Source organism: Lagopus muta, chromosome 7 (genome assembly GCF_023343835.1).
Source record: "Lagopus muta isolate bLagMut1 chromosome 7, bLagMut1 primary, whole genome shotgun sequence".
NCBI classification, from domain to species: Eukaryota; Metazoa; Chordata; class Aves; order Galliformes; family Phasianidae; genus Lagopus; species Lagopus muta.
This window is the reverse complement of record NC_064439.1, coordinates 9,367,671-9,394,788: the sequence shown is the minus strand read 5'-3', so window position 1 is coordinate 9,394,788 and position 27,118 is coordinate 9,367,671. Positions and strand designations below refer to the sequence as shown.

At 37.7% G+C, this 27,118-nt stretch overlaps 1 protein-coding gene across 6 annotated transcripts in view; it reads left to right on the top strand.

Annotated features, from left to right (window-relative positions):
• Positions 1 to 27,118, top strand: part of PTPRN2 (protein tyrosine phosphatase receptor type N2) — a 617,090-nt gene that overhangs the window by 197,176 nt on the left and 392,796 nt on the right. For all 6 annotated transcript variants that reach the window (XM_048951018.1, XM_048951017.1, XM_048951019.1 and 3 more), the window contains exons 4-5: positions 11,290 to 11,407; positions 16,304 to 16,466. In XM_048951018.1, the coding sequence (XP_048806975.1) occupies positions 11,290 to 11,407; positions 16,304 to 16,466 (281 nt within the window). The remainder of the gene's footprint in view (positions 1 to 11,289; positions 11,408 to 16,303; positions 16,467 to 27,118) is intronic.

Genomic DNA, 27,118 nt, shown 5'->3' with positions numbered 1-27,118 from the left:
AAATTGTTTACAGCCATTAGGATTCTCATCTGGACAGCCAGATTTGTGTGGCATGACTTTAATGCAAATGATAATGGAATAATAAAAGCATTGAATACGGCTTCCCGTTTCTGTTAGTAACACAAAAGCCAGTTAGCATGGGGAGAGCCAGAAGGGTCAGATTTGCCTCTGTCAGAATGCAATTACACAAGTTGCCCCACTCATCTCCACCCTGCAAAGCCCCGTGCCATCAAGGCTGTGCAGTGGTTGGGTGGTGCCCATGGTGGGTCACGCTCCCCATGTCCATGCAGAGATGCTTCAACATGGTGACATCTGCCATGGTGACACTGCTGTGGGACTGCAGGAATGTCTGAGACTTTGTCCTGCCAAGACAACCCTACATGGTCTTGTCTGCAAGGCAGAACCACAATAAATACAAAACACCACACATGCAAAATATGTCACCATTGCAGTCAGCATGGCAGGTGTTTTTAAATACAAAATAAGGAAAGAGAGCTTTAATTGTTTTTGACACCATATCAATTTGTCACATTAGTGTCCTTGCTGTAGTTTTTGACCAATTTTAATGGACTTTCAAGAAAATAAGATAATCAAAAATTATCTGTCTGAGAATCCCTGAATACGTTTGGATTTCATAAATGTAAAAGATTCAAGGACAGACCCTGATGCTGTAGATAGCCAAATGAATCAAACCTGACAAACTGCTAAATATAATGTAATGTGCAAAAGATACGCTGCCAGGACAGAATTGTACAGATTTTATGTTTGGACCTTTGGCATTTAGTTGAAAGTAATTGCAGATGGAATTATTTTCTTTCATATGTCATATACTGTTAGTAAAGTAAAATCAATGCCTATAAAAGCAGTTTACTTTATATACAGACATAGAAATTAATGCTGAGTAGGAATAGCAAACTAACAGCAACTTCAATTTGTGCTGCCCTGTGTTTATATTTCATTGACTGTTGTAAACAGAACAAATCAGTCTTAGGTTATGGTTGACTCTATGCAACAAATAGCTCTAAAGTGTAGAATAAAATGATTATTTCCCTAAAACAAACAAACAAACAAAAAAATGTTTTCTGTTTTCCTGCTATTAGGTGTTAGTATGGTGTGAGGTGGTGTGAATAGGGAACACCAGCTGAAGGCCAGGTTTGTTATAAGTAAATGGGTCAAGCAGGACATTTTCAGGAGTTTATTCACTTATTGCTCTTTTCCAAGATTTGTGCCTTTGATAAGGTAGTAAAAGGCATTTCCTAAGCAGATTACCTTGTTGGGCTTTAAACCTGGGGAGCTGAACCATAAGCGATTTGGTGTGAGAGATGGGCAATTCTCTGTGTTTCTGTTTATTGTATTGGGAACTGCATGGAGCTCTTGGAGACCATTTCTCTCGAATATATTTACTGGAATGTTTGTTCAGGATTTCATTATTGTGGAGCAGTGATCTGGTCAATGAAACACAGATCTCAGAATGAATAACAGTATGCTTTTAAAAGATACGTGATAGCCTGACTCGTATTTTGCATCTTCTGCTATGAATTAGCTCAAATTGCCATCACAGCAATCAGATTGATTGCTGCTTGTTTCATCTATCATGACTGTTATAAACTGCTGATAATAAGGCTGCGTTACATTTTTCAGTATTATTTGTATGTGCCTATTAAGAAGTTTATAGACAAAGAGAATAATCAATATTACCTTCTGATTACATATACACCTCGCTTAAAAATAATTAATGTGCAGGGCTTTTTTCCTTAACATATGGGAAAAATGCATGTGACATTTTTAAGCAGGATACCCTGAGGAAGTAGAAAATAAGATACATGAACGTTCCACCGTTCAAAAGTATGGTAGTGGGTAGTGCTTGATTATCTAGAAATATATCACTGTTTCTTAATGCTAGCAGCCACTGATCAGAAGACTTATCTTCTGTAACAATACTAAGTGAAAGCAATAAATATGAGCTACGCCACCGATGTTTTTGAAATGCTTAAACATTATTGCTGTCTCACTTGGTTGTTTGATCTAAAGGAGATGTGCTGCTCTGTATGCCATTCAGAACTGCTGATGGACACATTTTTGGAGTGAATGGTATTTTTGAAAATGCGTTCACTTTCTTGATATTAGTTGCTAATCCTTAAATAGCAGAAACACACCAAAGACGAGGAAAAAAGTGACTACCTGCTGTTTAGTTAATGACATCTCACTGTCTCTCCTGGTGGACCCCATTTTTTCTCACTGCTTCTTGTTTACGCTGGTGCAGCTCTGTGATACAGGAATGAATCGCAAAACACAACACATCTTTAACCCCTGACGCTGTTTTTAAAACATTCATTTTGCAGATAGAGAAAAGAGTCACTGAGTTTGTGTTGTGTCACAAGCGGAGATGAAGGTGGAGGAGGCAAAGGCCATCAGTTCCATGATGTACGTGCACTTTGTCCCTGTTGCTGGTGTGGTCTCTGTTGCTGCTGTTAGCTCTTGTATGGCTCAGCCTGCAGATCCAGGCTGCATCTCTGATCTTTGCTCAGAGGAAGTTCTCTATTTCTTTTGGAGCACAATGGGTTATTGTACGTCTGTGCTGTCAAGGGAGGACTTCAGTGATGTTAAGGGATTGGAACTACCTCAGGATGTTCAGGTTTAATTGACCTTTTAGACCCTTAAAATGGGATACAATGGCTTCCTGGAAAGCTAGAGTTACCATATTTCCTCTTTGTGTTTTATGTGTTATTACATCATGGCATGCTTTGAGGCATTTTGTTAATGTAGAGTTCCCAGTAAATGCCGTTTAGATCTTGCAACTCTTGATGGTTATGAGCAACAAATGATGAAACTTTTTGAAGTGATTTATTATGAATGGACATTAGCTAGAACTGTCCTTACCAAGATTGAAATTGTAGGGGCTGTTACTTCATATCTGATTGTTTTAGCTCTTCCACTGTGAATATTTTAGTTCGTTGACAAACTTACTCAAAAAACTCCTCAGATTGATTAAAATTCTTCTTGCTAGTGGCATTGTGATAAAACCAAATAACAGCTCATATGCACAACACTTTTTAAGTATTCAGAGACTGGCATTGAATGGCAGTAAAGGAGCTGGAAAAGCTAGAAAATAGAGCATGCAGAGCTGATAAAGAGTCGGTGCAAATCCATGAATCAGCATTCCATGAGTTGTCCAAAAATTTCATTGTCTCGCCAAGCTAGGAAGTATGAAACAAGGGAGGGAAAATGTATATCAGGTAGTAAGCCATATCAGTCAGAACTTCTCTCCCCAAACTTGTTTCTTTGTTCGCTAAAATAAGTTAAATAACCTCATTTTTACCCACAAGCATCAGCTGGATGTGCCTAGAAATACTGCATCTTCATAATTTGTTAATCTTAACTGAGTTACAGGTCAGAGCCCTGAGATGCACAGGTCAAAAATACCTAAATGAAGAAATATTTGATGTGCCATGTAAAGTGTATTGCATCCTCTGCTGCAGTTGTTGGAAGGTCTAAACCCAAAAAGTTTGTGTCTGTAAGAGAATAGGAAGAAGATAATTGAAATATTCCTTGGTTTGAAAGTGCTGTGCTGTTGTTCTGGATTACACAAACCCCCATAGGATGCATTTTTTGTACTTGGGGTGAGTTCAGAATGAAACCTGGGGAGCGTTAATCAACTGTTTAGGGGAGCAGCGTGCCATACAAGTTGCTCATCTTTGCTTTAGGCAAGCCAGCTTGACTGTCCTGGACAGCACCCAGTTTTTGGCCACCACCGTCTTTGCAAGGTTCCTACAGGAACCCTAACTTCTGCAACTGCTGTGTTTTTATTAAGAATAATAGCAACAGTAACAATTATTGTTGTTGTTACTGCTGAGAAAAAGTCCTCCTTGAGGAATTTAGAGTCCAAGAGAAATGACTTAAAAGTGAAAAATGGAAGACAGTTTCACACAAACTATGTACATATAGTTATGGATGTTTCTGAAATTTAAAGCTATTAAAGATTTAGCGTTTTCTGCTACAGTTTGCATTGGCCTTGATATAAGAAGTGAATGGTCAGTAGTAAACTGGAGGTTCTTGCCAGAGAAAATATTTCAAATATGTCACGCTTCCCTGTTTCACCCTGTGAATATACTGCAGAAGGCTTTGCTTGGCTCATGCTGATGTTCCTCCCATAGTGTTGTATGATAGTCTGTACACTGATCATAAAGACATATATTCAGAAGTAAATGCCAAGATGCATTTGCAATGGCAAACATTGCTATACTGCCCAGTATTGCACTCCTGCGTATTGCCTTTGCATCAGCAATTGAAAGCCCTCATCTGACAGCCAAAATTTGATTTTTCACAAACGACAGTGAGAGATCAGCAGTTACAAGAAGTGGTGGTAGGAACCACTGCATGGATCTGAAAGAACAGTTCTGCTCTGAGGCGTTTAAAAATACATGAAGAACCGTAGAAGTGAGATGAATTTGCTCGCATATGTATAACCTGCATATCCACATAATTTTCTATGCTAATTTAAGTGCCAGGACATTTCTGACCAATTCTGCCTTGTTACAGGTGATGTTTTAATTCCCAGATTGAAGGCACTTCAAAAGTGCTTTCCAAGGAACAGCATTTTTCAGACAATAAGGCTGTCATCCTACTGTTAGCATGAAATGAAATGGATAAAATAAAATGAGAAGGAAGACCTGCTGATTTTATACGCATTGTTAACTCGTATTTGGACAATATCTCCGTTCTTAGCACTGTATATTCTAGCATTATAACTGAGTTACAATATGAAAAATATCCCTTATTATGAAATGGGTGAATGGAAGTTTAGAATGGTGCAAAACGTCATGGAAAAGAATAATAATAAAAAAAAGGAATGAGAAAGAAATTTTTAAAAAAATGAAAATGATATTTTAATAGAAAAGGAAAGATTACCACTGTAGTGTAATAGTAGATTGCAGAGGATGTGGTAATGATGGCTGTTTCACAGTGTAGAATGACAGTCAGGCTTTTTAGGTTAAATCACCTACACTTGGATGTGCTTGTCAGCTAACACAAGTGAATTCACAGCTCTGTGAAACAAGCAAAGCCACTTCTTCTTTTAGTGTTATTTTGGGTGTATATGAATGTTTCCTTGTGTTCCTTGAAACTCCTTGGACTGACAGCTTTGAGGACGTGTCTGTGCGTGGTGCAGGGCCAGGAGGAAATGGAGGAACAGAAGATACACCTTTGCTTACCATATGTTAATTTGATTGGTTTTTTGATGAGTATGTCACAGCTAAGATGTTCCAGAGAGCTATTCAAGTTAAAGATGTAACTGACCGTGAATTAAATTTAGGTTGAACATTCATATAAAGCTGTAAACATGAAATAAGCTCCATTTTGCATACCTTACTTCCTAAAATTATTTTCTGTATACAGAACCATCTGCTTTCAAGGTTGAGGGTCACTGGTTTATGAGAAGGTTTTAAGACATAGTGGATAGCGTGGGATTTATGTCAAGGATCTGCAGTCTTTTTCATGTCTGTTCTATTCTAATCTATGGAAAATAACGTCTTGTAGCTGGAAGTTACATTATATATTTTACATTATCCCATTATTCTTTTCTTACTATCAGCTCTAGTGGCAGAAAAATCTTATATAACACTTAGAAACTTCAGCTTGTACAAACCAATTATTTGTATCTGTCTACATGAACTGAAATAAAGGTAAGGTAACATTGCATACTAGGTCCTGTGAGAGTATTTTATAATCTTCCTGGCAAATGAAGCACTCATTTGGCTTTTTCAAATGACAGAAATTCCAACAAAACAGAAGAGAAAAGCCTTCCCTCTACCTTCTGGGATAGTTACTTAGAGTAAATTAAAATCCAAGCTGTAAAAAGATCATGCTAGTAATTTAATTCTGTGGAGATTATCGCTTTTATGTATAATAAAACAATACATGAAAATTTGAAAGTGTGATCCTTAGGCAGCCCTTTCATCTGTTCTTTCAAGTGCAGAAGCTTTTGCCTTCTGAGTGTGAGTGAATTGCTGCTGAATGCAGAGACTGAACCTCTTGCATATTGCAGAGAAGTTCCTCCTCGAATTTCCAAAAGAGGACAAAAACCTTACCAGTGTAAAACTTGGTACTCAGTACAACTGCCTGGGGATGTTCAGGAGATCATGACCACAGAGCAGGAGTGGTGATGGCTGCTGTAGCTCTAAGTTGTTTCTTCAAATACAGGCTGTGTCGGGGTTTCTTTTGACCCAGAAAACAAAAAATGTTGGACCACAGCAAGAAAAAATAGAGCAAGTTCTCATGGAAATGTAACACAAAACTGTGCTGCCAGGTTTTCTTCTGCTTTCACAGAAACCATCTTCAGTCACAATTTTCAGAATAAATAAATATGCCAAACCAAAGATACAGGGGAGTTAGATGCTGTGGCACACCAGTTTATAGTGAAAGCTAACTGTGACATTTACTGTGCAGAGGTGGATTTAACTTCTCCATTATTATTTTTGCCATTAACCTGCTGTTGTCAGTTGTTCTACAAAATTGCTCTTGGAAGGAAGTTCTAGTTTTCTTTTCTGTAACTGGAAGCATCAAGATTTTATCTTTTGGCTACATTCTTAGGTAGAAAAAATGCCACTTGAGAAAATGGGTTTTGATATACACTCGGCATTAAAGCCATAATTTTATCTTAGTATTGAAAAGTGGACATTACTGGGCCTGTTCTTGAGATCTGAAAAGGGAGATGTGGGCTGCAAAGAAGTGCAGCTCTTCTGGAGGATGTGAAAGGGCAACCTGCAGAAAGCCACATCTATATGTTGAGCTGTCTGTTGTGAAAGTTAGGGAAGAAAGCCAATCATTCCAAGCTCTGCAGGTATTCTGACAGCTCAGGTAGGCTTTAATGGTTTGCAACACATGGCATGGGGGATGAAACTCTCTGAGCTCCACAACTGAGAATTTCCTCTCTGAAATGAAGAAGCAGTTTAAGGTAGCTCAGAGAAAAACCTATTTTATTGTAGACTGTACAGGGACAAAATGAATAATAAAACCAAAAAGTGGAAAAAAAATAATGTCACAACTGAAAAATAGTAATACGTTATGGCTTCAAGTGTGAATACTTCTGAGTTTTTTTGGCATTTTTATATGAGGATTTTCCTGACAAAGAAGGATCAGGCTTGAGTATATAGGTTTCTGCCAATATATAATAATCTCCTGTCACTTTGAATGGACTTGATATGTAAAAATCATTTTGTTGCCAAAATATTGATGCAGAACTAATCATTTTGGATTTCAAGTGGCACAAGAGCAGGAATGGCCCTGCATTAGGCTGTCACACACTGGTCTCAGTGAAAGTGCCCACAGATCCCTGTGAAGCCTGAGCATCCTTCCCAGCCTGCTGGGGAAGGTTTGCACAAATCCTCAGGCACTGAGAACTGTTAGTGTTGCAAAGGACTTAATTTGGGCTCTGCTGATGTACACCACACTGCCTTAAAAGTTAAAAGCTGTAGTTTTCCTGCTCGGGCATTCAGATGAATAAAAATTGTTTGTGCCAATGATTCTAAGAGCAAATTAAGAGAGAGAAGTAGCAGAAGATTTCAACAGTTGCTAATTAATTTGCATGCATTATAGATGTGGTCAGACATATCTGCAAAGGCATCAAATTTCTGTAAGATGAGAAACAGAGTCCAAGCCAAAGTAAAGGGTGCCAATACATAGAAAAATTGAACAGCCAAGAAAAGAAAATATATATTTGGATGCTGATTACTTTAAAATAATGTGGTGTGGCAAAACCAATGAAGCAAGTTAAAAATGAAATTGTTGTGAAATCATCTTTGATTCCACTTTTGGAGAACCTAATATTTTCTTTGCCAATGTGCATTTGTGAAAGCAGCAGTAGTAGTGGTGGGCAACCCTGCCCATGGCAGGGTGTTGGAGTTTGATGCTCTTTAAGGTCTCTTCCAACCCCTGTTCTATGATTCTGTGACTCTTTGATTTTTAATCTAAAACCCAAAGCAATAATTAAAATTTTGACTGTCACTAAGATGAAGCATTACTTCTTGTGGGGAAGGTTTGTATTTCTAGGTTTTTTTTTTTCATTTTTTTGTTTGTTTGTTTGTTTATTTTCCATGAGGACTCACAACCCAGTGCTGTTCAGTGCAATTCTTTTGTCTGTATCACTTTGGGTTTCGTCAGCTTCCTTCTGTTTGTGCATTGGCTTGTTGATGGGAACCCAGGGCTGGGAAGTGAAGTGCAAGCTCTGGGCAGGCCTGCAGCAGCACAGGGCTCACGAGGCTGGGTGTCCCTGTGCCACTCCCCGCTACTGACATGGAAGTAATGTGTGTACAAGAGCACCCTGTGATCCTGCTCAGCCAGCGGAGACAAATCGCTGTAATTGGGTGCAGAGTGGGACGCTGGCGCTAGGTGTGACATGGCAGACAAAGGGAACAGGAAATCACCACCCGGCGTCATATGCTCCTTCTCAACTTTAATTCTGCTTGCAGCTGTCAGTGTGGTGTTAGAGTTCTTGAATGTGCTATTCTGTTGAGCTCAGTGTGTGGGAGAGATGCTTTTTTGAAACTGAAACAATGGTGGGAAATGATTGGTGTAAGGTTGGCTTTGAACACATTGCAGTTCTGGAGGCAGTTACATAAGCAATAGCAATGCTAACTAATTGCAGAGGGGAGATTTCCTGGAACTAGATAAAATATGCATTTTCATCCATGCATTCTATCTCTTATCTGAGTTAGAAATGCTGGGAGATACATCTGAGAAAGCGTATTCCCTTAATTCTAATTTCTTAAGCTGTAATAAATGTTCTGTTTTCTTTCATTTATTGGTACTCCTTTAACATCACAGCTGTGTGGTTTTTTGTCCATATTAACTACTGTATCTTAAAATTGTGCAGCAGGAGAAAAAAAAATACATCCAGTGAAATAAAATACACGTGGCCATTGAGTCCTGGGATCGCAATGATTTGCTTTGCTTTTTTTCCAGAACGATTTTCTGCAGGCATAAAGACATACCTAACTAATGACACCTCTGTCTGTTCCCAAATACATTGCTCAGGACTGAGAGAGATTAATTTCCTGTCTTTATGCAGATGCTGCAGAGATGAGCTCTTTCATGCTTTAATTTGAACAAAACTCTTGAGAGAGATTCTGTGTGTTTTTCTTCAAAGTTTACAGTAATTACTGAATAATTGTTAGCATTTAATAGGGCCAGTGTTGGAGTGGAGTTGGAAAGGGAAATTGCAGTGATTTTGGAAACACGGTTCATAAATTAGTAGTTTGATAGATATGCTAATTATTCATATAAATGTGTATTTCACCCAAACTTTGTTGCACTTCTAAACTTGAATGTTATCGCAGTTCTTCCACATGAATTTATAGCACCACTAAAAACGTGTAATGCTAGACAATAGAGATGTAAACTCAAACAAACACACATACATAAACCTCCCTGCAAAAATAATTTCAGTACCACTACACTAAAATAATTGTATGTGCTACATGACCCATTTTTGTGTATTCACATAAAAACTTGTTCTGAGTGGCCTTAGACTGATTTGAGTCCATCTACTTCTATGGCACATCTGAAAAAGTGAGATTTGCATTTGAAAAGGATGAATCAGATCTAAAAATATCTCGGAGATTCTTCCTTCTCCCAGTGGTCTGGAATCATCTCCTGTACCCATTAACATCTACCGTGATTTCAGGTGAAGTTTTTTCTCAATAAACTTGGGTAACGTTTTTATTTAAGAAGAGGGATCAAAGAGGATTTTTTGTTTGTGGAAGCCCATGCATATTTACAGGGTTCCGCATTGTTTATTATTATTTTCATTAGTGGAAAAAAAAAAGAAAAAGAAAAAAAAGAAGTTAATGCTGCAGTACACCTATATTTTTTCCAAAACTGGGAGTTTTCGCCACTAAAATTTGCCTAAATCCCAGACAGCAGCACAGTCTGAATACTCCTTTACACCCAGCTTCTTTATCTAGCTCCTACTGAAGCTGAATATTTGATAAATGTTACAGTTATTTATACTTCCGCATGCTCAGAACCATCTGCTTTGGCAGAATGAATGAACCCCCTATTTAAACTTCTTTGTAAAATCCAGGCCTATGTAAACAAACAATGAACTCAATCTTCATGCCCTGTAAGAATGTAAAGAATTCAACTCTTTTTGAAGAGCTTGCTGGATAAAGCACTCATCCAAGAAGTGAGATGGCCGAGTTCTGGGTTCTGCTGAGGCTGATGGTCCTGAGTGTGCCTATACCAACACATCTGTTGTTGACTGCGAATGGAGCAGAAATTTAGAGTGTGTGCCTGAAGTAGAACCGAACCAGAGATGCCTCTTCAGAGGCTGGTTCTAACAGGCAGATGTGTCTCTTCCCATCTGCACCGAGGGTGGATTTTTGCTTAGGTGGTTTCTTTTAGGAAGATATTAGCAAGATTACCATATCTGGAGCTCTGATCGATATTCGTTTGGGGGTTTTGTGGTGGTTTATAGTGCGTGGTGTAAAAGAAATTCACTGCAATTATGCGATTTTAGTTATTAGATAATTGCAGATAATTACACAGGCAAGTTCTGTGAACTAAAGTCCTACTGTAACATCTAAAATCTACAAATTGGATAACAATTATGTTTATAATCATATCATTATTCTAAGTATAATTGCCATGAGATTGGCAGTGCATGTAATTAATGAGTAATTACTGGAATTTGCCTTTGCAGTTCTACTTCCCCCTTGTTGTAAAGTTCTTTGTCACAACATTTAATATAAAGATAAAATAAATTGACCTCCACATGTTTTATGTTAAAACTCAAAACATTTTTTTCCACTGCAGTACGAGCTCTTTAGTAGTCTAAAAGTATAGTTTAATGGAGAGAGCTGAGAAGGGTCAGTGTGGTGAGAATGGGGGAGAAGTGAACAAATCACCTCTAGGAAACAACTATTTGATGGATACTAGTGTTCAGAATTAAGATGCTTTGTCTATTAATGGTCAGCTACTGAAATATCTCTTTTCAATAGCTATCCCCAAAGAACTCTTTTTTTATGTATATAAAAATTGTAAGAAGTTAGAGTTGTGTAAAAATAAAGTCTTTCAAATCTCATTTTGTTGTCTTCTGTCTTTCTGTCATGCTAGGAAAAGCTTGATTAACAAAATTTCTTACAGGAGAAAGGAGTCTCTAGTTTACTCTTGGATTCATGTTCAACAAAGCTGTTGTTTTGTTTTTTTTTCTTATATAGGACATACTGTTGACAAAATTTCAAGTTCCTAAACAGTGACTTCCTTTTTTTTGTTTCTTTGTCTGTGTTTTTTCAGGTTTTACTTGGCAAGATGACTACACGCAGCATGTCATTGGTCAGGAGCTCTCAAACATCCACAAAATCCACAACAGACACCCTGACATCTTTGCATCTGAAGCATCTAATACAGGAAGGTAAGTCTTCTGTGGTATTTTTGCATAGTAGGCTTTGAGGAGTCTTGGCAAATGGTGGGAATTTGAAGCTGAGTTAAATGCATTGCTAAAACTGCTGTGTGTGCGACAAATAGAAAACGGCTGTACAACAGCACTTGGAACTGGTAGGAATAGTGAATAGAATGGATTAAAACTCTCAGCCATTTTCTTCTTATTATCATCAGGCTAAGAAAATATGAAGTTGTTAGTTTAGGTGTCCAAAATCCAAAGATCAGGTCTGCTAGACGTTCATGCACTGTCTAGTCTCAGTTCAGCCAGCTGCACTTAAGACTGGCTTTCAAAAGCAGATTTGTCCAGCAGTTCTTTCACAGGAAGCATTTCAGTTTTGTTTTGTCTCTGTTTTGATTTAATTCATAATCTGACCCAGTGCTTTGCACATATTCCACTGTATTCAATATAAAAGAAACAGAAACATGTCTTATAATCACAGTATGATACACTTCAGGAGTGCAGTAAGATAGAAGCTTAACTTGTAAAAACAGACAGCAATCTATCATTTGTCATAAAGCTGATAACTTCACATGGTAGTATCCAAAATCTGTTCTTATTGCTTAGGTGCTGTAAATGCCATTACTGTGTGTGTTACTCTGTGTGCTATCAGAAATTATTTTGAAGATCTTGTAGAGTATTTTTTTAATATATAATCATAGAATCACAAGGTTGGAAACGACCTATAAGATCATCCAGTCCAACCGTCTCCTCATCACCATTGCCACCACTAGCACTAAACCATATCATGCAGCACGTCGTCCAGACTCCTCTTGAACACTGCCAGGGAATAATGAGTACATCTAGAACTTTTATTCATGCGATTAAGATAAAATAGGCCAGATTTCTGCAAAATCAAAACAGCATTCTGCAGTGTTCCCAATTCATACTTGCACAAAAAATAAATATATAAGAAGATACGTGAGAAACAGTGTAGGTTTAGATTAGGAACAGATGATCACTTTTAGGAGTTCCTGTTGGAATCGGATTAGAGCCATTTTGTATTTTGAACTAGAGATATACACGAAAAAAAAATTGTGTACTGACATTTTAGGCACTTCAGGTACATCAGACTTTCAAACGTGTTCCACTTAGAGCAGTTCCCGTTGTGGATAGATTTTCTGAAGTTACCAAGCTGTGCCTCTGAGAGCATTATCTTATGTGCCAACAGTTTAAAACGTTAATTGATTTTTCTGGTTGTCCATTTGCAATGTATTTGGTAGGTCAGAGAACAGTAGGAACTTCTTCCCTGTCTTCTTGTAGTTTCTGATAAAATGTTTTAAGCCCATTGAGCACATATACTTGCTAAAGGATTATCAGATAATAATTAAATAATTTAAAAAGCAACTTAGTGTAGGTATCTGATTATCAAAGAAACATTATGACACGAAGACCTTTTATTAAGAGTAAAGTGTGTAATAAGACAATATGAAGTCATATTAATGAGTCATTAATCCTCACAGTGTTAGTGAGAGCAAGAAGATAGACCCAGACACTTGAAAGGTAAATTGACTTAGGCTAACTTACTGCATATGAAATCTAATAGAAGACATGGATTTCATCTTAAAAAATCCCTGAAATGGGGAGCTTGATTTCAAGATGAAAGTTTGTTCTTTGGTGCCTAACTGGACTGTACATGGCATTTCCTGGGTCCTTATTAAATTTCAAAAACAACAACAAAAAAAAGTTCTTAAAAGAGGATCCAAGATAAAGGGAAAGAAACCCATTGTGCACACTGGGAATAAATGTCAGTTGTGTTCATCGGTGCAATTAGGCAAAACCAGAAACGTTTCCAACAAGCTTCAAAACTATAAAGTGGGGTATAGCATTATTTCTATAATAAAACCATCAAGTCAGTAATAAGATTCTCACAGCATTTTAAAAGGTGAGTCTCTTTATTCTAAATTGTGGTATCTATTAATAGAGAACATTCTAGAAAAACTTAATACCGAGGTGCAGAGATTCATGTATTTCCATGAAGAAGCTCCCAAAGTGCTGTTTCTTGTAGGAATTGTATAATTATTTCTGTGGATAAATGTATTTAGGTTATTGTCTTTATACATTATTGTTCTTTGAATGCAGTCTTTTTTCAGAACAAGTTAAAACTGAAAATACTCCCAAATAAGTGCACAAGAACTCAACTGGCAGTCATTCCTCTTACTCACTGGGTGCTTTCAGATGTTGCGCTTTCATCCATTTTCCAAAATCATTTTGTTGAATTTAAAGGAAATATTTTAATTCAGTTTCAATAATAGCTTATTTAATGTGTTTGACTTTCTGTGTTAACAAGATGAACAACAGTGACATACTGCTAAACTACAAAGATTTTAAGAAATCTTTCAGATGTACTTGGAGGGTTTTATTAAAGTTGTCTTCAACTGAAATGTAATCCTTCGTTAGCCTTTTATATTTTAATTGTTATTTTTCAGTTTGTAATATAAAATATTACGTCTAATACCGAATTTAAACATAATTTGAGATCAATTACTATCTCCATAAGAAATATTAGGAAAAGTACATCTCAGATTTTGCGTTTAGCATTGGTGAGAGCAATTACATAGTGTAAGTAATAGTTTGAAAAGCTAACCTAAAAATTGTCTTTTATCTGAGCATTCAGTACCCATTAGCTCTGGTGGAAATCCTCAGGGCAGAATTTGGTCTAGTATTACCATTTTCCCTTCCTTTTCAAAGCTAACGAAGAAAGGAGATGTTGGAATTAAATGATGAATGAAAGATGAGTGCTTTAAACTGGGATACCTTCTGTGATGAGAACCTGTTTGGATTAGTTCATCTCTATTGAAGCAGAAAGCATATTGCCCAACTCTTTCTAAAAGTGTAGAACAGTTTTAGCCTGGCTTAAAGTTTAAAAGTAGTTGGATAATTTTACCTGTGCATCCACCCTCTGCCATACTGCAGAATTTAGAAGTCTGGAATACAAGAAAAATACAAACAGAATGAGCAGAAAGCAAAACTTTCAAGCTCTCTATAATGTTCCAGGCAGCCTACCTTTGTTTTCTTAGCAACGGGGGTAGCTGGTGGAATCGGAGTTGCACAGTCTTGAAGGTACATGAAATGACTTTGGAGGCTCTCAGCATGGGAACACAGGAAGGGAAATACAGGCTGTCCTTTCTTGTAGTGAATTTAGGTATATTCTGGGGAGAGGAGAGGATAGTGACAGTATAATTGAGCATGGGGGTTCACAGGCATTGGGTAAGTCTCAGAGTTGTGTAAATTGTCCTAGGTGTGAGGAGACCTCCAGGCTGAGAAAATAGAAAGATGTAGGAAGGCTTCCACAGCCCTGGTCCCGTTGCTGAGGACTTGCTGTGCAAATCACACCCGCCAGGGGGCAAGTCAGACCCAGGCCTCCAGCTCCATGATGCATCTCTGAAGCACACAGATTCCTTGTTGAAGCAGAAAAATGAAATTTTCTTCACTTAGGATCTGCCTCTTGGTGGATGGAAGTGGAGGCTTTTTTTCTGCTTCTTCAAAGTGAGCAACCCTGTGAGAACTATTGGTTGCAGTGCTACCGCAGCAAATTAGGTCATTAATTTATTTATCGGTATGAAATTAGTCAAGACATGCGTTAGATACAGCTACGGGCATTGAAGGAAATGTTGCTTCTACTATGCATAAAGTAATATAATTATACCCAAGATTTGGAAAATGAGATAACGGTAGTCTTTCAAGCTGTGTCCCTAAATATGCACCGTGACGTGAGCTTACAGTGGCCTGGAAGTGTTGAGAGCGAAATAATGCCTTGTCTTCCTGAGCTGGAAAGCTGCTCCACCTGGAATTGTTCTTCACTGAAGATGTGTGTGAGCACGTAGGTAGGAAATGCTGACACTTCCCTCAAAACAAACATTGGCACAGGCTGCCCAGAGAGGTGGTGGATGCCCCGTCCCTGGAGACATTCAAGATCAGGCTCTACAGGGCTCTGAGCACATGATGGAGCCGTAGATGTCCTGGTTCATCACAGAGGAGTTGGACCAGATAACTTTTGAAGATCCCTTCCAATTCAAAATATTCTGTGAACACTATGCCACTCACAGGCAAGGAAGCAGGCTGAGAATCCTCCCTCTGCTGTTTTGCACATGGAGGGAAATAGTTGCTGGTGTTGACATTTAAATTATCATAATCATTGACGTGTTGTTGAGATAGATGAGGAGAGGTGGTAATAATTCAGATTCACTGCACACAGCACTCTACACACAGGCCTGCGTAAGAGCTTCTACGCTGCTGTTGTTTAATCACCTTTTTAGCTCTTCTTCACAAACATCAGTGAGTTCTGTCTAAAAGAATCAGGAAAAAGCTATTCTGTGATTCCCAAGTGCATGAGAAGATCATGAGAGATGCTGTTTTCCATCTCAGTATTTCCTTGTTAAACTTTCTGCTAAAGCTGACTCGCTTAGTCCAGGAGGAGTAGATGTATTCTGTAAATTACGTGTGGATGAAACTGTGCTGTTTCTTGTTATCATGTAGCAAATTTTTGGAATCTCAGAACCATTCCATGTCTTTTTTGGGATGCATTTTAGACATGCATAGTTTCTTTTTTTTTTTTTTACAAATTTCTTCTGAGTGTGACTGCCTCCATGTCGGCATTTATTTGATTTACTCTTGGATCATTAACTTTGATTCATGCAATAAATTGTTAGCAGTGTCTGTTTTTTGAGGTTCTTTTTTTTTTTTTAAGCATTGAATTTTCTGTATATTTGTGGTTTAAAGGCACTTTAAAAGTGTCTTTTGTTGTTGTTGTTAAGAACTCCTGAATAGAACTAATTTCAGGGTTTTGTTGTATAAACAGTGACTTTTTTGTCAGGCATGCTGTATGTTATGCAGGCTGATGATATTTTGTTTGCTTTTGCTGTGCAGGATTTTGGAACAGAATGAAGATCATGAAAGAAAATCTCATCTGGAAAATGATGTGAATTTGGCTGAGTCTCTTCAGCAATATCTTAAATATCTAGGTCTTCTCTCTCGATCAGCAGCTACCAATTTCTATCCAAGGAAGAGGAATGACAAAGCTTCTGTCAAGGTTGAATTTTAATGTAGTTCCTACATTCTGTGATTTCTTCTCCTGTGGATGTTCTTTATTTTTCTGTTTTCCTGACACCAAACATTTTTTCTTAGTGTCTCTTCCAGTTGATGATCATAACTGCAAGACTTCCTCAGATGAACAGTCAGCTTCGTTATATAAACCATAGAGCTCTTCTAATGTGGAACATTTTAACTTATGTAGTGTCTGACTGAATATTGGAAAGAGAGGAAAATGGGGTGAAGTTTGTAACATCTTCACTGGCTGATCTGAAGCCCTCGTTAAAGCACCTGAAACCTTCCTTTAAAAAGAGCTGGCCAAACTGCCCTGTTAATTCTTTGTGGTTTTTATGGTGCTTAGAGTATAATTAATAACAATAGTTAGTAGGTTTTGACAATAAATCTGATCAGTTGTGCCTCAAAAATCCCTACCTGTTATTGATCATAAAGGAAGCCTATCACAATTAATTCAGATGCAGATGTCTGCATAATAAATACAACTAGGAAGAGAAATCACACCTGTTAAATCTTGGGTATCGTCTATGTTAAAAAACCAAAACAAAACAGGAATGCTTATTTGAGAACTGAAACAGTGTTTTTGTTTCCTAGAAAAAAATCTATTGGGTTCTAAGACTGAGCTTGATAAAATCCTAAAAATAATTGGATGAAGTGGATGCATGTGACAGCCCTCATAGCCCTTGATGCTTTGCTCAAAAAATGCACATGTACAAACAGTGTTGTTTTAAAGAAATAGGCTGCTGTTCTAGGGACCCTTTCAGAAAAAAAAGTTATGGGTTATTTGCATGAATACAGTCAGAATTACATGAATACAACAGCTTTAGCAAAAAAAATTACCTAGTACATAGAAAAAATCAGATGATGAAAATATGTCTAAGCCAAACTGCTAGTTTTTTCCAAGAATTAACTCAGAAATATAAATCTACTGCAGTGTATCTGCATCAGCAACACTCAACAACAGTATAAGTCGTATCAGCTATTTACTTGTGGGATATCTGGGACCGTAGTCTGTTCAGAAGCTGCAGATTTTCAATTTCACTGCTTGGCATGTACAACCAGGTTACAGTCTGTGGCAGATGCCAGTGGGTGCTCGCATGGAGTAACAGAAACTTGCAGGCAGTGCTAAGGTAGCTTTTGGGGATGGGTGAGTGACCACCTTTGGGATGCTTTGCCCCAGCTTATTACTCGTGGGTGCTGACTACAGTGAGGATGCCCTGCTTTGAATCACTGGCTTGAGAGTAGAAAAACCTTGTCCAAGAAGTATTTCAATGGGTCTGGTGCTGTCATGCAAGTTCATAAATAATCCATATGGCTGAGACCTTCTGTGTGGAAGCCTGCTGTGATAACACCACCCACCAACCTTATCAAGTGTTGCCATGGAGATGGGTACTCTGAAGCCTGGGGGAGTGGGACAAAGACGAGAAAATCTGGAAATGAGACATGTATAGAAGCAAACTGTATGCTTTATTTACTAAGAAGAATCTTAAAACGCAGACATAGAGCCAGACATGTTAGCTATAATTTTAAATTAAAAAAAAAAAAAAGAGAGAAGAAAAATATCTTAAAAAATAGTAATAAATCATGAATTTTACATTATCTTGGATAAGCTGCCCTTTGCTCTGCAAATCAGATGTGACTGTTATTCTTTATAAAGAAACAAGAGGGATGCAGTGTTTGTACCTTGATTCATTGGGTCATTATTGGAATAACTTTAAACAAAATAAAAGACACAATGTTTGGTCCTCTATGAAGCAGAAAAAAATGTAAAAATCAATGACTAGAGATGAGTAGGAAGGAAAGTAACTGCAGAAGCTGCATGTCATATGGCCATACCACCTATAGTTGTAAGTAACTACATTAACCACTTCTGTTGCATGTTCAACAAAATGTCGATGCTTTATTTTGTAATTCATATATCAACCTACATTGTATAATTGTAGCAAGCTCTTATCTTTTTAGCATTCTTGCATTATTTCGATTAAAATTAAGGTTTAATACAGAGGCACTTTATCTTGCTTAGAATTACAGCTTTAGGGCCCTCGCCTTTCTTACAAAGTCATTTTCTTTCAAGTATATATTTATCTCCCTTACTTCATCCTTGCTGTCAGAGAGCAGGAAATGTAATGCCACTCTTGTTGCTTTGATACTCCACCTTCTATGAAGTACAGCTGAATCCTGCAGAAATGCAGTGCTTCTAGGCAGAGTCCCAGAGTGGGTTCTGATTTGTTCCAAAAATGTCATCAGAGAACTCTAACCAAAAATAAAAGAGAGGAAGAAAAAGGGAGATGGTTTAAAATAGTTGTTATAATCAAAAAGTTTTACTCAGTGTCTTAACTTAGATATGTTTAATAAGTCTGCTTTATAAACTTTTGGTCTTTATTTTTTTCTACCATCTTCCATATGTGTGTTGTCAGAATAAAGCTATAGGGCTTTACAATTACCAGTCAGAGAGCATCCATACAGTTATGCACAAAGCTGTAAGATGAGGTACAGCAAAACTTAAAACAAAAGATAGCTTCATATTTCTCATGTTGAGAATACTTGATATGACAGTGCCAGAAATAATATCAAGCTTAAATCATGCAACTTTACCTTTTATACGAAGAGCTTCTCTGAGTGGATTTTGAAGCACGGAGACAATTTTTCTCAGTATTGGGACATTATCTTCTGCAGGCTGTAATGTAGCCAGCTGATAATTACTCTGCATGTGGATAAGTAAACGTAAATGAGAAGATTTTGTGAGTTTGTTTCCTGAGGATTATGGTTGTAAAGAGGGTTTCTCTTTAGTTCAGCTGGATAGAGTTGTTCAGAAAATGAGCACTTGGTGGCATTTGTTACTTAAGCATTAGCTAGTTGTTGGGGTTTTTTTCTTTTTCCTTTTTCCCCCACTCAGTGTTAATGGAGATTTTACCATTCAGAAAATCTGCATTATCAGTCTCTGTGATTCTTTTCTATTAAACCTGCACTCGGTATGAAAAACAACGTACAGCCAAGCACACAAACAGTATGAGAGATCTTGATTTATCTCATCTACTGAAGCAAGAAATGCAATGGCTTCAAATGACGTGAATTCTTCTGTGCATCTCCCCTCTGGTTAATTAAAACAAACAAACCCAGACCTGAAGAAAAACACTTTCTGCTCACAATGAGAAGCATAGTTTTGCCAGGTTATAAGGGACAGCACACAGCTGGCATCACTAAAGCCATCCAGCTGTAGAAGGAGATCTCACTCGCACTGATGCTGCCGGTAGCCCTGCTGCTGGGCTCTGTGACCACTAAAGCAAAGCAAAAAGAGAGGCAGCAAAATTGATAAGGATGGAAACAAGCACTACTTTTCAGCAGCCAAGGCTGTAGGTTGTGGTTGGTCTTATATGTTTTTAAAAACTTAAATGCATGCAGTTAAGTAATTAGATGTGATTTCAATTATACTGCTTTCATGTGACTGAGATTAAGTTTTTAGTCATTGCAGAAAGAGAAAAGATTTGAAATGTGATCCAAGCACACTTAAAAGTCTCAAATCCAGAAAAATAATGAAAATAACTCAGTTGGGTTAGCTTATTTTTTCTTCCAACTACTATTTTAACATATTCTCATGCTTTGTGATAACTTGACTTCTGAATTTTTAAAGCCTCAGGCTGGCAAAAGTGCTCTGCTCTGGTACTGTACGACTGCAGTAGGTTTGTAGATGCAAGACTGTGCACCTTGTTTCTTGCTCTTTTTCCTCTGGGCTCCAGAAAACCTTCTGAACAGCCATAGGACTAAGAAAGTTGCCTGCTGTACTTGTATTAAAGTTGCATTTCTTGTTGTAGGGGTCTCTGTTTTATGGGTTAGTGTTTGAGGGATAGAAGAAGAAAGTTATTGCTCTTATTCCTTCAGTCTGACTTGACTTTTAAAATCCTTAGAGGTGGGGACTTCGTGCAACTAAGCTATTCCTTAGGATGCTGTTCTTCTTAGGCCCTAGTACGTCGTGTAGAGAGAAAATTGATTAACTCAGAGTCTTCAGAGAATTTCACTTTGAAAAGAAAAGAAAAAAATCTTTCTTTACATTAAAGGAGTAACTAATAAAGGTCTCTAAAGAATCACAAAGAGCTAAAGAAATAGAGGGTGGTTAGTGGCAGCAAGCAATGGCTGGTTGTAGACCTGCAGTACAGCAGTGCTGGAAAGAGAAAAGATGCAAATAAATACCCAAGGCAGAGTCAGTTTGCTGCAATTTCAAAGCTTGCAAAGGTTAGGCAGGACATTGGGTAAAGCTTGTATTTCAACCCATGGTACAAGGAGTATTCCACTTTCCCCTTTCAGGGGATTGTTGAGTTGAAAATCAGGTATTTGACACTTTGTAATTGATCTCCTGAAAGAACTAAGATGTGTGATAATTATTAAAGGGATTATTATTTGTTTTAGAAAATCAGATCACACAAATGCTGAAATATATACTCTGAATTTATCTACAAACAGTGATTATGCTGATTAACTAGTAAGAAATTATGCAGTCATTGCTCATTTTAATCTGGAGCTGTAATTCAAAAAAGCAAGGCCCTTATTTATCTAACATTGATTAAAATATAGTACTGAGTGAAGACTGTAAAAAATTGATTCGATGGCTAACTGCTGAAAAGCAAAAGGCCTTTCTGCGGTGCATACATTTAAATTCTGCTTGTATAAATGTTAAAGTTAATATTTCCTATATGTGGGATTCTGTACAAGGAAGAAAAATGTAATATACCCTGTGCATAAACAATTCAGTAAAAATATCAGGAATAATTGATAGAGGTGTACCACCCTGAAGCTACAGAATTTCCTGCCTACTGGCATATCTGTGCAACAGCCATTAGAGTTAACATCTGAATGTCACAAAACATTGATGTACTTATTTACTTAATGCACTTAGAAAGTGGGGTAGAACAAATATCCCTATTTCACAGAATGATTAGATGGCTTTTCTAAGGTCATGGAGGAATTTTTTTTTGGTAGAATGCAGACTTAAAGTTGAACCTCAAGTGAGTACTTCATCTGTTTGATCATTTTTCCCCTCATGGATCTTTTCAGTTAAATAGAAACATTAAAGTCCTCTTATAACAAAGTAAATCAACAAACAAAAGCTCACAATAATTGGAGAATTCATTTAGCAAAATACCAATGTTTGTGTTACTTCAAGTCAGCCTAAGCTCCTTTTACAAACAGTGGAGAGAAAAGGGAATTTCCAAGTTATATATAACTTGAAATACATAAATAAATACATAAATATATATACACACATTATGAATGTGTTATGCATAGGCAAATATGTGAATTTACAGCTATCTAAATATATAAAATTAGACACTAAATTCAACATCTGAGCGTGTCTGGTGTGTATTTCAGATTTTTGTGGGGAAGTTTGGTATCTATGCCTTTGAGGGAATCATGGCTAGAAAGCATAGCAAAATTACATGCATGCTCTTTACACCGTAAATACAGACTTCTGAAATGACCTGCAACTTAATCTTTTAGCTTAATAATTTAGCAAGTGAAGATTCTACTGCCAGTACCATGCTTTTCAAGTCTTAGAGCTAACACCTGGCTATACCTACCATTTCTGGATTTGCGTATAAAGGCATGGCAATTCTGTGACTAACATAGAAATCCTAATCCCTCATCACACGTTTGTCTTGTATAGATTAATTGTTTGTACAATAATTGGAAGGTGCAAGAGCTATAGAAATGGTATTAATAAATGGTGTGTGTCAGTCTGGGGCTTTTTGTAAGGCTGATTCGTTACTTTGTTGTAATTATCTAGAAATTACTAAAGCATTGGTTGATAGTTTTAAAATCTCAAAAGCTGAATGACTTCCTTCTTTTTCAGATTCACCACCTTTTCAAAATTAATTCTTTATTTTGCTGAATACTGGGTGTTTGAGGCTCTTGTTTCTGTAATTAAGAAGGTAGTGGAGGTCATACAAATTTAAAAGTATCCCATATTTAATCTTAGATCACAGTAATTAAATAAGAAGATAGAGTTCACAAAACTTTAAATCTTGTCTTATTTAACATCTGTGAGTGTGTTTGTATATCAGTACCACAGACATGAATCCTGCAGATCTCTGTTCATTTATATTTCTTTGGATAAAGGTAGTCTCTAGGCTCATATGTTGAAGTTATAAATACGTTGGATTGGTGTTGATGTGCTCAACTTTTGGCAGATGAAGATTTTCATGTTTCTTTGTAAATCATTTTTAGATAATGAGTTAGCTCAATACACCAGCATATGCCTAGAGAAAATGTGTTTAAACATCTTTCACTGAAACCTTAAGTAACAGGCTTATTGACATATGAGCAAACTGTTCTCAGACGAGGGAGGCTGACAAACACAAGTATATCTATCAGCACTCATCACCATTCTGTAAAATTTCTATCATCCACTGGGGGCTGACTGTCACTTCATTGGTTCCTGTTATTAACGTGAGGGAGTAGACTAATCTGGTAGCGTGACAGTGGTGAAGCTGCCTCTGCTTTCTGTCCCCACATCAAGTCAGAGGCCAGGGAGAGCATATGCCACATGTATCACAGGACTCATGGTCCAAGTCTGGCTTTTGGCTTTCAGATCACTGTAGGTACACATGGACACACAACAGGCATCTTCTCACCTAGGAGAACGGTTAGAAGTGGAGTTTACTGAGGAGGCAGGACAGACTGCAGTGGAATGGACATATGGAGCATGGTCAAACAAGAGTACTGAACAGCATGCTTACACACACTCTTTCTACACCAAAGGTTTTGTTTCAGAAATGTTATTCTATCCAGTGGAATCCCAGAATCTTAGAATCATGCAATGTCTTGGGTTGGAAGGACCTTTAAAGATGATCTACTTACCGCTCCCCTGCTGTGAGCAAGGTTGCCACCCACCAGGTCAGGCTACCCAGTGCCCCATCCAACCTGGCCTTGAACACCTCCAGGGATGGGGACATCCACAGCTTCTCTGGGAAGCCCGTGCCACCAACTTATCACCCTGAGTAAAAAAAAAAAATCCTCCAAAACTCTAACCTAAATCTTCCATGTTTAAAGTTAAAGCCATTCCCTATTGTCCTATCACTATCAGACCATTTGAAATTCAGACCCTCTTCTGCTTATAAGCTTCCCTCAAACATTGAAAGGCTGCAGTGATGTTTCCCAGAGCCTCCTCTTCTCCAGGCTAAGCAAGCCCAGCTCCCTGAATCTTTCTTCACATGGGAGGTGCTCCAGCTCTGTCATCATCTTTGTGGCCCTCCTCTGAACCTGCTCTGTAAGTTCCATGTCTTTCTTGTGCTGAGAGCTCCAGACCTGGACACAGTACTTCAGGTGGGGCTTCATGATGGCAAAACAGAGGGGAACAGTCACCTACCACCCTTGCCCTGCTAGCTCCTCTCTTTTGATGCTGTCCAGGATGCAGTTGGCCTTTCGGTCTCCAAGAGCATTCTGCTGGCTCATGTCCAGCTTTTCATCCACCAGGACCCCAAAAGTCCTTCTCCATAGGGCTTCTCTGGATGAGTTCTCCCAGTCAGTATGTATATCTGGGATCATCTCCACCCAAGGGCAACACCTTGCACTTGGCCTTGTTGAATCTTATTCAATGGATGGAGATCTGTCAGAAACAGAGAGAACAAACAGCTAGCACGTTCCTCAGCAGAAAAGGGAATGGCTACTAACGATAAGAATTATTTATGCAGGAAAGTCTGTGTAGCTAAGAGCATCTCAAAGGAGACCGAGAATGTCTGGGAACATTTGAGACTTAAAAGTGAATTTTTTAAATAGTTACTTATACATGAAAGAAACCAACACAGTTATCCTCTCTTTCTTCTTTATTTTAGAGGTGATTTTGTTTAAAAATGGTAGAATATGCTGCTCACAATCAAATCTCTGCCACCAGAAATTACAGCAATGTAGATTGGTGAATGATATATAGGCAGACCTCCAGCCAATCCTGTTATGCAGTTCCACAACCAGAATTAGGAAGCAAAGTCATCACTAGTTTTGATCAAAGGAAGCTCTGAGGAGCCCTTTTGCTTGATCAAGCTTTTGACACTGCAAACTACAGGATGTTAATTAACAATCTTTGCCATCTTTACTTCTCTGATGTAGTTCTTAAATGGTTTCAAAGCTGTTGTAATTCTCCAGAAGAAAATATGAGATAGTTACAGAAAATTATTAGTGAAATAATAGGCTTTATGAGATGACTAACCATTTCTGTTGCCTTAGGCCTGTGAATCTGTCAAAAGACCACAGGCCTGCGAGCATCCCATTGCTGCAGAAGCACTGGTTTGGCCTCTTTACTGCTTTCTGGGTTACAAATTAATCTTCCAAGTTGTTGGTTTTTTTTTTTTTTTTTTTTTTTTTTTTTTTTTTTTATGCAGTGGTTTCTTGGATGATATAATATTACTGTCTACTGTAAGTGAAAAGGCTATTATAAGTTGGTGGAAAATACTTTTGCTCCACTACTGCTTGAAAGATTGAATTTTTTTTCTTTGGCTTTATTTATTATTGTCAGACAAGTATAAGAATGAATTTATATATGTAACTTCATGTCTGCAGCATGCAGAGACTTGTAGAACACAGATATCCCCTTCAGCTAGCTTGAAGCCTGCTAAGATATCCTCCTCACAGTGCAGCTCTATTCAGATACACTGGCTCACAGCCTGGAAGAATTAAAACTTTGCTAGCATAGGAGTGTACAGAACAGTCTGTGAGGACACAGCTGTATTGCTTACACTGCTTACCCAGCTCCAACCCCGGAACTTTTGCACTGTAATCCACTCCACATAACTGGTACAGCCCTCAAGTTTCATTGTCAGATGGATTTTTCTCAAGGCAAAGGTAAATGGAGGTGTACAGACCCACAGCCCACGGCGTCCCTGTGCTCTTTGTGAGATGGGAGCTCACATGAATGTGTGCAGTTTCCCAAGTAGCAGGTTGATACAAGGCAAGTGCATGCTAATAGGAAAAGCTAAACTTCTTTCCCTTCACACAGTAAGTTAAAGTATGAAATCATTTTATCTTTGGTAGCCTTAGGACACTGTGGATGAGGGACAGCCTGGTTTGTTGTTTTTGTTTTGTGTTTGTTGTTGTTTTTTTCTTTTTCTTTTTTAATTTTGGAGAAAGTATTGCCACTATCTCATATAGCCACAGTAAATAATGTAGGTGGAATCATGGTCCACCAAATTTGGGTGGTAGCAAACATGAATTAATACCTGAAAAAAAAATTCAAAAGAAAAAGGCAAAATGAAACTGAGGGAGGAAGATATTTTTTCCTTTTTTGTATTCCTAAAGAATTTCTTTCAGCATATTTCCCTTTAAGATTAAGAAAATGTATTCTCAAGAAATGAAGTATTTTGTCATAAATTTAATTCTATTACTTCTGCCCTTTGGCCAGACATTCAAATCCATCTGCCCCTTGGTGGATAAGTTGCACAGTATTTATCTGTGCCTTATGATGTATGTATCTCATCCTGTTCCTTTTTTAAATTACTTTTTTGTTAAACAAAACATATAGTTCATAGACTTAGAGAGCATTTGCAGGGTGTCATTTAATGTGCCCTTCTGTGAACTTTCATATAGAAAATGTCAGTTACTTACATTGCTAAACCATACAAGACATCACCCTAACAATTCCATCTTCAGAAAGGTTAGTGTATATAAGGCGGTTGAAAATGTGTGAATTATTGAGATAACTTATTTGAAAGGTGGTGAATGGGAGGAAAATCTTGTGAGGTGGAGAAATAAGATCATTTTTAATTGAGAGTTTTTGCAATTCAGAGTATTTTTTAAAAATGTTGTATTACTAACATGAGATTATTGAGTACTATTTTATCTGATGAAAAAATTGTTCATGATAATAAATAAAAGAAGGTAGATTTAAGCTAGATGAAAAGAAAATGTCTTTTACAGTGGGGGTGGTGAGGCACTGGCACAGGTTCCCCATAGAGGTGGTGGATGCCCTGTCCCTGGAGATGCTCAAGGTCAGGCTGGACGGGGCTCTGAGCACCTGACGGAGATGTAGGTGTCCCTGTTCATTGCAGGGGGTTGGGGCAGACAACCTTTAAAAGTCCCTTCCAACTCCAAGGATTCTGTGATTGTGTAATAGGGAAGTGCCTGCTAACAATTATGTATGTACTGCAGTATTATTTCCTAGTTCTGCACATCTTATTTGTCTTTTTATTTGCTAAGTTGATTGGTTGTGGGTGTTCTTTTTTTTTTTTAATTACTGTCAGTTTAATCAATGTAGAAATGAATTTTCTTTTTTACATTTTTCCTGCTCCCCATTTTTCTGTTCTTCATGATGTTAGCAGGGTCTCCAAAGGCACCAACTAGGGAATTGTACATGTTCTTTTCATTGGCCATAGGTTGTCCCATCTAAGTTTGAAATAAGTCAGACTAGCAATATCCATGTTCAGAAGGCTAGAGTGCAGAAAACCTTCCTTATTAATAATGTAAGATGTAAATTGTCACTGAACCACATGTAACAGATGTTTTCCTCCTGTCTCTTCCTGTAAAAAATAGATATTTTTTCCCCCATGCCACTTAGCAGTCTCAGAGTCTAGCATAATTATCCATTGCTGCATTTTTATTTGTATTTTATCTTGTGTATTTCTGTTTGCAGATACATTTTTGGTGCTGTGTTTTATC